Source organism: Melanerpes formicivorus, unplaced genomic scaffold (assembly GCF_026170545.1).
Source record: "Melanerpes formicivorus ecotype bairdi unplaced genomic scaffold, bMelFor1.0.p_v2 SCAF_22, whole genome shotgun sequence".
Classification (NCBI taxonomy): domain Eukaryota; kingdom Metazoa; phylum Chordata; class Aves; order Piciformes; family Picidae; genus Melanerpes; species Melanerpes formicivorus.
The window spans coordinates 852420-865138 of NW_027142374.1; the positions used below are offsets into that span (position 1 = coordinate 852420).

A 12719-nucleotide genomic window follows, 5' to 3' on the forward strand; every position below is an offset into this window, starting at 1 on the left:
CAGCCTGGATTTGTGCCTGGGATTGCCTCGACCCAGATGCAGGACCCTGCACTTGCTGTTATTGAACTTCATGAGGTTGGCTTGTGCCCACCTCTCCAGCCTGCCCAGGTCCCTCTGGATGGATCCCTTCCCTCCAGCGTGTCTGCTGCGCCACACAGCTTGGTGTCATCAGCAAACTTGCTGAGGGTGCACTCAATGCCACTGTCCATGTCCCCCACAAAGATGTTGAACAAGACAGGTCCCAGGACTGATCCCTGAGGGACTGAGCTTGTCCCTGGCCTCCACTGGGACATGGAGCCATTGACAGCCACTCTTTGGGTGCGGCCATCAAGCCAGTTCCTTATCCATCTAGTGGTCACCCATCACACCCATGTGTCACCAGTTTGGAGACCAGGATGTGGTGCGGGACAGTGTCGAAGGCTTTGCTCAGCTCCAGGTAAATGACATCAGTTGCTCACCCCTCATCTATTAATTTTGTCACCTGCTCAAGTCCTGGTGGGCAGTAAAATATCCATGGCAGCAACGTGCCCTTGTGGCCAAGAAGGTCAATGGGAAGGTCAATCAGGAAGGTCAGTGGGATCCTGGGGTGCATTAAGAAGAGCGTGGCCAGGAGGTCAAGGGAGGTTTCCCTTCCCATCTACTCTCCCCTAGTAAGGCCACATCAGGAGTATTGCCTCCAGTTCTGGCTCACCAGTTCAAGAGGGACAGGAAACTACTGGAGAGAGTCCAGTGGTGGCTATGAGGATGATGAAGGGGCTGGAGCACTGCCTGATAAGGAATGGCTGAGAGACCTGGGGCTGTTTAGTCTGAGGAAGAGAATGCTCCAGGGAGCCTCCCAGTACCTGAAGGGCATTTACAAGAAAGTTGGGGAGGGACTTGTAGTGATAGGATGAGGGCAAATGGAGTGAAGGTTGAGGAGAGCAGATTTAGAGTGTCACCATCACTGGAGGAGATGGAAGAGGACTGGATGGGAAGAGACTGGATGGGGTGGTTGGTGCCATGGTTTAGTTGATTAGATGGTGTTGGATGATAGGTTGGACTCGATGATCTCAAAGGTCCCTTCCAACCTGGTTTATTCTATTTTATTAGGAAGAAGTTCTTTCCAGTGAGAGTGGTGAGACACTGGAACAGGTTGCCCAGGGAGGTTGTGAATGCCCCCTCCCTGGGAGTGTTCAAAGCCAGTCTGGAGATGGCCTCAAGCAGTCTGGTCTAGTGGGAGGTGTCCCTGCCCATGGCAGGGGGTTGGAACTGGAAGATCTTTAAGGTCCCTCCCAACCCAAGCCGTTGTGTGACTCTAGGATTTAGCAGGCTTGGGCAGTGTAGCCAGCTGCCCTTGAAACCAAACAGAGCAAAGCAAGCTCCCAGTGGAAATTTTGGCAGGATCTTGGAATCCTTGCTGGATCTGTGGTTTCTGAAGTACAGAACTTATCACTGGGTAGTTTGAATACTGCTGGGCTTAGTACTTCAGGCATTCTGTAGGACTCTGCGATAAGAAGCAAATGACGGTGAATGGAACCCCCCTGAGAGCTGCAGGACAGAAATTGATCTTTTAATCAGTGTGAAAGAGTGGGAAGCAATTTCCCCTTATCAGTTCTGGCAAACAACTGTGATCCTTCTCTTGTAACACAGGACTTGTCTCGGGCAGAGCTAGATACGGCACAGGACCGTGTGCTAACGCTGCTGAGCTATGCAGGATGTGGTGTTTCTTCCCTGTTCTTGGGTATCACACTGGTGACATATCTGACCCTGGAGTAAGTCTGAGCCTTTTTCTCTTACCACTTTTGATGCTTCAGCAACAGTGAATCTGCAGCAGCCATCAGGGTGGTTGGGAACACCTGATGCTGTGGTGCATGGGAGGGAGGAGTGAGAGCTGGCAGTATAAATATGGCTTTGTTCCCACCTGTGACCCTGCTGAAAGAAGAGAGGTTCAGATAACCATGCTGCACTGCAAGCACAGGCTGAGCTGCCCAGACACTTCCATTTCTATCAGCAGCCTGGATGCAGGGACAGAGTGGTCCCTCAGCCAGTTTGCTGATGACACAAAACTGGGAGGAGTGGCTGACACCCAGTCAGGCTGTGCTGCTGTTCAGCCAGACCTGGGCAGGCTGCAGAGCTGGGCAGAGGCAACCTCATGAGGGTCAGCAGGGGCCAATGTAGAGTCCTGCAGCTGGAAAGGAACAACCTCCTGCACCAGTACAAGTGGAGGGTGACCTGCTGGCAAGCAGCTCCATGGAGAAGGATCTGGGAGTGTTAATGGACAAGAAGTTCACCATGAGGCAGCAATGTGCCCTTGTGGCCAAGAAGGCAAATGGCATCCTGGGGTGCATTAAGAAGAGTGTGGCCAGCACCACTGAGGGGGGTCCTCCTTTCCCTCTACTCTGCCTTGGTGTATTGTGACCAGTTCTGAAGGTGAAGTCTCCCCCAGTTCAAGAGGGACAGGGGGGAGAGAGCCATGAAGATGCTGAGGGGACTGAATCATCTCTGTGGGGAGGAGAGGCTGAGACACCTGAGGCTGTTCAGCCTGGAGAGGACTGAGAGGGGATCTCAGAAGTGCTATCAATTTCTGAAGGGTGGAGGTCATGAGAATGGGGCTGGGGTTTTTTTCTGAGGTGATAGGACAAGGGGAAATGGATACAAACTGGAACACAGGGGGTTTCATTTGGACTTAAGGAGAACATTCTTGACTTTGAGGGTGCTGGAGCCCTGGAGCAGGCTGCCCAGAGAGGTTGTGGAGTCTCCTTCCCTGGGAGAGATTCCAAACCCTCCTAGACATTGTGATCCTGTGCAAGCTGCAGTGGGTGACCCTGCTGTATCAATGGGGGTTAGACTAGCTCTCTGGAGGTCCCTTCCAGTCCTCACCATGCTGTGATTCTGCAGTTTCATAAACTTTCCCATGGACACAGGTACAACATCATGTCACCAATCTGCAACATGCCCTGGATATGGACTGTACCTTGGATGATAGCAACAGTACAACAGGGAGACTTCTCTCTTCTCCTGGTCTTGTGTTTTGTCCTTCTGGACAGGTTCCATTTTATGCTGTAGGTGCCAGCAGCTCCTGGCATGATGGGGCCATAGCCTGAGGGAACTGTGAGTGCTTGGGTAACCCAATACCACTGCAATGCCAGTAATACTTGATGCAGCAGGAAAAAGATGACCTGCAGCCTGACTCTCCTCCATCAAGTGTGGAAAGCCCAGCAGGTCTCTATGTCTATGGAAGCTGTTCTTTGTCAGCCTGGGAGATCTGCTTCAAAAGCACACCAGAGCTGTGGTATCAAGCACTAAATGTAGACACAGCTTAGACCCCAAGAAGGCAGTTTATGACAGGACAGCTCCTCATCTGTGCTGCTTTGTCTTTGGGAGTGCAGCCATGACCTTGTGGACTTCCTTCTTTGTTTTAGGAAGCTGAGGAGAGACAACCCTTCCAAGATCCTGCTCAACCTTTGTGCTGCACTGCTGATGCTCAACATGCTCTTCCTCACCAACTCCTGGCTGTCCTCATTTGACCAGCCAGGCCTCTGTATCACCATGGCTGTGCTCCTTCACTATTCCCTTCTTGCAGCTTTCACATGGATGTGCCTGGAGTCTGTCCACTTTTACTTGGCTTTCATCAAAGTGTTCAATGTTTATGTCCCAAAGTACATCCTGAAATGCTGCATTGCTGGCTGGGGTAAGGAAGCAAACTTCTTCTCCACTTCTGTGCCTGTTAACCTCTCTAAGGCAGGTATATCTGCAAAAGTAAGACAGGACACTGAGCTGGTAGAAGTGTGGTGCTGAGCTGTGAGGATCTCTTCCCCCAAGCAGGTTCAGCTTGAAGTTTCTTCTGCCCAGGGAGGCATTAGCTGCAAGTGCCTGTTGGTCCCTGCAGAGAGCAAGGCAAGCAGTGCAAGGAAAGGCAAAAGTGGGTGGAAGGAGCTGCTTTCCCCAGCCCTCCTGCTCTTTGCAGGGATGCTTTGTCATGGTACCTCACATCAGTGTGTGCCTGAGGATGCAGGAGCTGCCCACAGCCTTCACCCAAGCATTGGTGATGCTCAGAGGTGATTTTGATCTCCTTCTCCAGGCCTTCTGTCCTCACTTGCCATCCTATGCATGATTCCCCTGTGGGGTTGGATTTGACTTCCATTCATAGCTCTCCTGAGGACTTCACTGAGACTTCACCTTTCCTCCAAGCTTGGAGCAGGAGTTGATCTGTTAGAGGGCAGAAGGGCTCTGTAGAGGGACCTCAACTGACTGGACAGATGGGCAGAGCCCAAGGACATGAGATTGAACACATCTAAGTGCCAGGTTCTGCACATTGGCCACAACAACCCCATGCAGTGCTACAGGCTGGGGTCAGAGTGGATGGAGAGCAGCCAGGCAGAGAGGGACCTGGGGGTGCTGGTTGACAGCAGCTGAACATGAGCCAGCAGTGTGCCCAGGTGGCCAAGAAGGCCAAGGGCATCCTGGACTGCATCAGGAACAGTGTGGCCAGCAGGAGCAGGGAGGTCATTGTGCCCTGTACTCAGCACTGGTTAGGCCACACCTTGAGTCCTGTGTCCAGTTCTGAGCCCCTCAGTTTAGGAAAGATGTTGAGATGCTGGAAGGTGTCCAGAGAAGGGCAACAAAGCTTGGGAGGGGTCTGGAGCACAGCCCTGTGAGGAGAGGCTGGGGTTGTGAGGAGAGCTGGGGTTGCTTAGCCTGAAGAAGAGGAGGCTCAGGGGAGACCTTCTTGCTCTCTACAACTCCCTGAAGGGAGGTTGTAGCCAGGTGGGAGTTGGTCTCTTCTCCCAGGCAAGCAGCACCAGAACAAGAGGACACAGTCTCAAGCTGCACCAGGGGAGGTTTAGACTCGAGGTGAGGAGAAAGTTCTTCCCAGAGAGAGTTGTTAGCCATTGGAATGTGCTGCCCAGGGAGGTGGTGGAGTCACCATCACTGGAGGTGTTTAGGAGGAGACTGGATGGGATGCTTGGTGCCATGGTTTAGTTGATTAGATGGAGTTGGATGATAGGTTGGACTCGATGATATTGAAGGTCCCTTCCAACCTGGTCTGGTCTATTCTATTCTATTCTATCCTACCCCACCCTATCCTACCCCACCCTATCCTACCCCACCCTATCCTACCCCACCCTATCCTACCCCATCCTATCCTACCCCATCCTACCCCATCCTATCCTATCCTATCCTATCCTATCCTATCCCATCCCATCCCATCCCATCCCATCCCATCCCATCCCATCCCATCCCATCCTATCCCATCCTATCCCATCCTATCCCATCCTATCCCATCCTATCCCATCCTATAGCTTGTCTGGGAGAAAGATAACCCAAAGGACCCAGAATCATCAGGGGCACTGACCCAGAGCAGAATTTGGTCTGAATTTCTTGGGTCACCACCAGGTGCTGTTTGAAAGAGGGGTTTTTCCTTTTGACTTTTGACTGGTGTGCAGACCTCAGAGACAGCCTGGTGGTGTTGGTGGCAGCTGTTCTCAGCAGAACTGAAGGAAAGCTGGGAAATGGGAAAGGAAGACTGCTAAAATACTGTCTGGAAGGTGTCTGTCTCCATCAGAACACAAAAAAGCTGTGGTCTGCTTCTCTTTTGACACTCTTGGGGGTGTTTTTTTTGGGTATGTAATACTCAGTTGGGTTGTAACACCAGATTGGATCCCTTCTGGAGATGTTTGAACACTCACAAACGTTTTGCAAACACAGATTATTTCTGTGCCCAGTAATGTGCAGTTTACATAAACAAGGAGATGAAACCAGTTATGCCTCACACTTAATTGCACTCATTTGAGGAGGGGCTTTAGGGGTAAGAGTTTGGGCCTAGGGATGTAGATGTCTGCTGTAATGACCCCTCAGAGCTCATCTGACCTCTTGCCACCTTCTCCCTTTTTACTTTTAAACCTGAATTTCCCTCTCCCACATTAGGAGTGCCAGCCATGGTGGTCTCTCTTGTGCTCATCATAAATAAGGACTCCTATGGCAATGGATCACATTCTGAGAGCCCCCCATTTGGCAATTTGTAAGTACCTGAAGCTTTCTGATGGTCACCAGGGTATTTAGGGACACAAGAAATAACCAGAAGTCAACAGCTTCTTTCTTGCTTTTTTGCCCCCACCATTTGAACCCTCTCCCCTTAGCTGTTCTGGTTCACTGAATCATGTGAGGGTGAGGAGACACTGGGGCAGGTTGCCCAGGGAGGCTGTGGATGCTCCCTCCCTGGAGGTGTTGATGGCCAGCTTGGATGAGGTCTTGAGCAATCTGGTGGGAGGTATCACAGTATCACAGTATAACTAAGGTTGGAAGAGACATCAAGGATCATCAAGTCCAACCTATCAACACAGACCCCATGACTAGACCATGCCACCAAGTGCCACATCCAATCCCCTCTTGAACGCCTCCAGGGACGGTGTCCCTGCCCATGGCAGGGGGTTTGGAACTGGATGATCTTTAAGGTCCCTTCCAACCCAAAACCATCCTATGAATGATTTTGGGCGTATGGCTACTACAAGGAGCAACTCTCCCATCAGGGGACTGGGCTGGAGGGCAGGGAGGGCTTCTGCCAGTCCTTGCTGAATACATCCCTCCCTTTCTTGCAGCTGCTGGATTCAGGAGAACCTGGTGTTCTACATCTCAGTGGTGGCCTATGTCTTCTTCATATTTGTGACAAATACTGCCATGTTTATCACTGTGCTCCTTCAAATCCACTCCATGAAATCAAGGACACAGAGGAGATCCAGCTTCTGGAAACGAGGTTTCCTCCAAGACCTCAAAAGCACTTTCAGTTTGATGTTCCTTTTGGGCTTAACTTGGGGCTTTGTCTTCTTTGCCTGGGGAGCAGTGAGGATATTTTTCCTGTATCTCTTCAGCATTTTTAACACCTTGCAAGGTAATTTCTCAACGGAGTTGGGTTATAAATACAACAGCTGAGGGCTATGGAGGAGAAGTCAGTTTGTAACAGCTTGCAATGGGGGAAGCATGGGGGAAGAGGGCTGCTCCTGTAGCTGCTGTGTTAGCTGTTTTAACAGGAAAGCTCCACTGCAGTGGGGTAATGTTGGTTAGAGAGCACTGCTGTGATAGATATGCTACGAAAGATATGAATTCATGCCTTTGAAACATGAATCTCAATATATCAGTCTCTTCAGGAGCTGGCACAGTCCTTCTGCTGCATTGAAAGCAGCGCTGCCAGCAGACCCAGAGAGGTAATTCTGCCATTTTGCTCTGCTCTGGGGAGACCTCACCTGGAGTACTGTGTGCAGGTCTGGAGCCCTCAATACAGGAAGGACATGGACCTGATGGAGCAGGTCCAGAGGAGGGCCATAAAAATGAAAAGGGGGTTGGAGCAGCTCTGCTACGAGGACAGGCTGAGGGACTCGTAGAATCAATAAGGCTGGAAAAGACCTCAAAGATCATCAAGTCCAACCTGTCACCCAACACCTCATGACTACTAAACCATGGCACCAAGTGCCACATCCAATCCCCTCTTGAATGCCTCCAGGGATGGGGACTTCACCTCCCTGGGCAGCACATTCCAATGGCAAACAACTCTCTCTGGGAAGAACTTTCTCCTCACCTCCAGCCTAAACCTCCCCTGGCACAGCTTGAGACTGTGTCCTCTTGTTCTGGTGCTGCTTGCCTGGGTGAAGAGACCAACCCCCACCTGGCTACAACCTCCCTTCAGGTAGTTGTAGAGAGCAAGAAGGTCTCCCCTGAGCCTCCTCTTCTCCAGGCTAAGCAACCCCAGCTCCCTCAGCCTCTCCTCACAGGGCTGTGCTCCAGACCCCTCCCCAGCCTCGTTGCCCTTCTCTGGACACACTGAAGTGTCTCAATGTCCTTCTTAAATTGAGGAGCCCAGTCTGATGGGACACTCCTTGAATTCTCAAATGGAACACCAAAAATGACCAATTCCTTCTGACTATGCTTCTGCTTAAGCACATCCTTCTTAAATTGAGGAGCCCAGAACTGGACACAGGACTCAAGGTGTGACCTAACCAGTGCTGAATACGGGAGCTGGGGGTGTTCAGCCTGGAGAAGAGGAGTCTCTGGGGAGACCTTAGAGCAGCCTGCCAGTACCTGAAGGGACTACAGGAAGGATGGAGAGAGGCTGTGTGCAAAGGGCTGCAGCGACAGGATGAATGCAACAGCTTCAAAGTGCAGAAGAGCAGATTTAGATTGGATGTCAGTTCTTCACTATGAGGGTGGTGGAACACTGGAACAGGTTGCCCACGGGGGGGTGGTTGAGGACCCTTCCCTGGAAATATTCAAGGTGAGGCTCGATGAGGCCCTGGGCAACCTGATCTAGTTGGGGATGTCCCTGCTGACTGCAGGGTGAGACTGGATGACCTTTGGAGGTCCCTTCCAGCCTGGACCATTCTATGATTCTGTGATTCTCATCTAGGCATAAAAAGAGTTGAGAGAATCTACAGTGACTTGCAAATTCTTCTTACACCCAGACTGCAGAAATCTCTTCTCATTCCCCTTTCACATGCTCAAAAGGCTCAGTGCCAACACAGTGCTGGCTCAGGAGCCACCACACACAACGTCCTGGTGACTGGGTGGCACACCAGCAGTTTAGCAAAGGGGCAGGAGCTGGGAGAATCCACCTGAAAACCTGTGAATTTCTGACTTCTTTAGGGTTCTTTATCTTTGTGTTTCACTGCCTGCTGAAGGATGAAGTAGTGAAGCAGTGCCGAGTCCACTTCTGCTGGGGAAGATTTCGTCTGAGTAACTCCTCTGGTAAGCCTGGAGGGGTTTTGTTGAGCTTGACTCACAAGCCTCTCTGCCTGCTACTGGTGTCTCATCTACTCTGTTTTACAAAAGGAGGCTCCCTTCAACAGCTTTTCTGCATTGCCCTGCAGAATTGCTCTTGAATGGGCTTTTACCCTGTTGCACTACCAGCTGATGTGGTGACAGCACGCAGCGAGCCCCACAGATTTCCACAGAAGATTTCAGCCTGCTCTCTAACTCTCTTCTCTTGTGTCATTCAGTGCTCCCTGATGGGAGCTATGCTTTTGGTGGCCTTCCAGTCTTCAGGAAGTCCAACTATTCTCTAGCTTTACCAAGGCTGGTGCTGAACTATGTCCCTCAGCACCACAGCTCTTCCTCTCTGAAACACCTCCAGGGATGGGGATCCAACCACCTCCCTGGGCAGCCTGTGCCAGGCTTTGAGGACCCTTCCATGGAGGAAGTTGCTTCCCATGTCCAACCTAAACCTCCCCTGGTGCAGCTTAAGGCCATTTCTCTTGCTCTAGGATTTGTTATTTGGTAGAAGGTGCTGCCCCCCACCTGGCTTCAGCCTCCTTTCAGGGGTGGTTGGCATCCAGCCCCACCTGCACAAGTGTGGCAGAGCCAGTGGGGAAATTGGCAGCAGGAATTGTGCTGTGGGGACCCATGGCTTCAAGTCATGTACAAGGAGGCCACAACAAGCAAGCATAGACCTTTGTCCTTGGTCTGTAGTAGTCTGAGATGTGACATTCTTATCTGAGATGTGACATTCATATCTGAGATGTGACATTCTTGTCTGAGATGTGACACACAATTTTATTCCTGTGCCTTCCACTCCCTAATTTCAGACTGGAGTGGGTCAGGTGTGACTGCTGGATCTACACCAAGGCACTTAAAGCCCAAATCACCCTCCCAGGCTTTGTGGAATCTGAATTCTAATGGAACAACTTCAACTGTCAATGGTTCAGACTTCCTTCCTAAGACTTCTCTGGATGTAAACTTCAGGATTGGTAAGACAAACAGAGACTAGAATGCAGTAGGTTCTATGCTGTGCCACTGGAGATAAATAGGAAACCCCTCACTGTTTTGGCTACACCAGCTTGGGTTAATGGCTATACTGCAGATGGATTTGCTTCACTAAGGAAAATAAGAAAGCCCTTGAGGTCCTGGGATGGCTCCTCTCCAAAAAGAAGAGAACTCTCTGACCAGCTTCCCCCTTAGGCACCTAAGCAAGGCTGACATTGTCACAGGACCTACCTCTAGTTAGGGAGCACTACAGACTATTGCATGCTCCCAAAAGAGCCAGAGAAGGGCCACAAGGATGATCAGAAGGCTGGAGCTGCTCTGTTATGGAGACAGACTGAGAGACTTGGGGTTATTCAGTCTGGAGAAGAGAAGGCTCTGGGGAGACCTTATTGTGGCCTTCCAGGGGGCTACAAGAAAGCTGGGGAGGGAGGTTTTAGGATGTTGGGTAGTGACAGGACTGGGGGGAATGGAGCAAAACTAGAAGTGGGTAGATTCAGATTGGATGTTAGGAAGAAGTTATTCCCCATGAGAGTGGTGAGAGACTGGAAGAGGGAGGTGGTAGAAGCCTCATCCCTGGAGGTTTTTAAGGATGTGGCTGTGAGCAAGCTGCTGTAGTGTGAGGTGTCCCTGGCCATGGCAGGGGGTTGGAACTGGCTGAGCCTTGAGGTCCCTTCCAACCCTGACAATTCTGTGGTCTTAGGGATCACAGGAAGATGAACAGGACCTGCTGGTGAGCCTGTTTAATCTAGGAGAGTCCCAGCAGGAGGTGTTGCCTTCCAAGGTGGAGGATGATTGTTGCAGACTCATATTCTGAAAAAGAAATGCCTACCCAGGAATTCTGAGCTCAGCACCAAGCATTCCAGCTTGGGTTTGGAAACATGTTGGGTGTCCCTTATTTCCCCAGAGATGTTAAAGCAGAGAGGTCTGCATAGACAGGTTGCTTTCTAAATATGTATGAAACAAAATTCCTTCTAAAGCAACCTTTTCCCTAATTCTTTTCCCTAGCTGAAGTTTATTTCAACCCCAGTGCAGTGCCTCCAGACAAAGGTGAGACCAAACAGCCTTGCTCAAGAAGAATACTGCCCATGGATCCAGGGCTGCACTACCCCCAGAATGCAAGATTCTTCCATTGATGCTGGATTTGTTCTCTCCTGGGTGTCTAATGATGGTCCTCTCTTGTAGCATGTAGAAATAAACATAAGCATGAATGATTACTTCTGATGTGCAATTACCACTCTGTACACAATTACACAGCTAGGGCAGCTCTGGAGCCCTCAGCACAGGAAGGACATGGACCTGATGGAGTGTGCCCAGAGGAGGAATATGATCAGAGGGATGGAGAACTTCTCCCGTGAGGACAGGCTGAGAGACCTGGGCTGTTCAGCCTGGAGAAGAGAAGGCTCTGAGGATACCTAATAGCAGCCTTCCAGTACCTGAAGGGGGGCACAAGAAGGCTGGAGAGGGACTGTTTACAAAGGCCTGCAGTGAAATTAGAGAAGAGGAGATTTAGATTGGATGTTAGGAACAAGTTCTTTACCGGGAGGGTGGTGGAACACTGGAAGAGGTTGCCCAGGGAGGTAGTTGAGGCTTCACTCCTGGAGATGTTCAAGGTGAGGCTCAACAGGGCTCAGAGCAACCTGACCTAGTGGAGGATGCCCCTGCTCACTGCAGGGGGCTTGGACTAGATGACCTTTGGGGCTCCCTTCCAACACAAACCCATTCTATGATTCCATGATCCTATGATTCTATGATACAGCTCTAGACTTCACTGGGGTGGCAGTACTGACCACAGAAGGATTTGGTCCTACTGGGTTTCCATAGAATCAATAAGGTTGAAAAAGACCTCAAGGATCATCAAGTCCAACCTGTCACCCAACACCTCATGACTACTAAACCATGGCTTCAAGTGCCATGCCCAATCCCCTCTTGAACACCTCCAGGGATGGGGACTCCACCACCTCCCTGGGCAGCACAGTCCAATGGCTAACAACTCTCTCTGGGAAGAACTTTCTCCTCACCTCCAGCCTCAACTTCCCCTGGTGCAGCTTGAGACTGTGTCCTCTTGTTCTGGTGCTGGTTGCCTGGGAGAAGAGACCAACCCCTTCCTGGCTCCAACCTCCCTTCAGGTAGCTGTAGACATGATTAGCTCTGATGTTAAACAGAGACTAGAAACATTCTGCCACCTCTGGAAGTGGCAGGTATGAATTGTGCCCTTTAGAAATCTTTTGCTGTGAATCCAGCAGGAAGTAAACTCAATTCCATCACATCACAAGAGAGATTTCAGTTTTTCTCCTACTGAAGTGGGGCTTTCTTCCCCAGCTGTGTTTGCCTCAGGAACTTGCCTGCTCAGTCAAACCCTAGTTTCAGTTTTGAAGGCCTTTGTATCATCTGAGCAAAGATTTTGCTGGTGATTGATGGTATAGTAAAATACTAACCTGTGCTGATGACAGAGAAGTGAAAGGACACAATGGAGTGATGCCTCAGAGCTGGTGTGCATGAGAGCAAATACAAAAGGTTCTTTCATTCTCTAGCTCCCACACAGCAATTAATGTGGGAAAAAAAAGGAGATGAATATTTCAGGGTAGAGTAGCTCCAGCCTGCCTGCTGCAAATCAGACAGATCACCTTCAGTTCCTTGGCTTTCTGGGAGAGACTCTGGCATTGAAATCAGGCAGACAAGTTCCACCTCACACCCACCTGGTTGTAACTTGAAGTGGCTTTCAAAGAGGAAGAAACTTGATAGAAAATACAGTTCAGTATGTGAGTTGGTGAGGCCACAGCTTAAGGACTGGGTTCAGTTTTAGAATAGAATAGAGTAGAGTAGAATAGAGTAGAGTAGAATAGAATAGAGTAGAATAGGATAGAGTAGAATAGGATAGAATAGAATAGAATAGAATAGAATAGAATAGAATAGAATAGAATAGAATAGAATAGAATAGAATAGAATAGAATAGAATAGAATAGAATAGAATAATAGGATCAGGTTGGAAG

General features: G+C 50.1%; 1 protein-coding gene across 2 annotated transcripts in view; it reads left to right on the forward strand.

Moving 5' to 3' along the window:
* Window positions 1–10932, forward strand: part of ADGRG4 (adhesion G protein-coupled receptor G4) — a 28333-nt gene extending 17401 nt beyond the window's left edge. For both annotated transcript variants that reach the window (XM_068152212.1, XM_068152211.1), the window contains 7 exons: window positions 1630–1751; window positions 3402–3670; window positions 5908–6001; window positions 6579–6868; window positions 8614–8715; window positions 9552–9713; window positions 10735–10932. In XM_068152212.1, coding sequence (XP_068008313.1) covers window positions 1630–1751; window positions 3402–3670; window positions 5908–6001; window positions 6579–6868; window positions 8614–8715; window positions 9552–9713; window positions 10735–10862 — 1167 coding nt within the window. In that variant the 3' untranslated portion in view covers window positions 10863–10932. The remainder of the gene's footprint in view (window positions 1–1629; window positions 1752–3401; window positions 3671–5907; window positions 6002–6578; window positions 6869–8613; window positions 8716–9551; window positions 9714–10734) is intronic.
* The last annotated feature ends 1787 nt before the right edge of the window (window positions 10933–12719 follow it).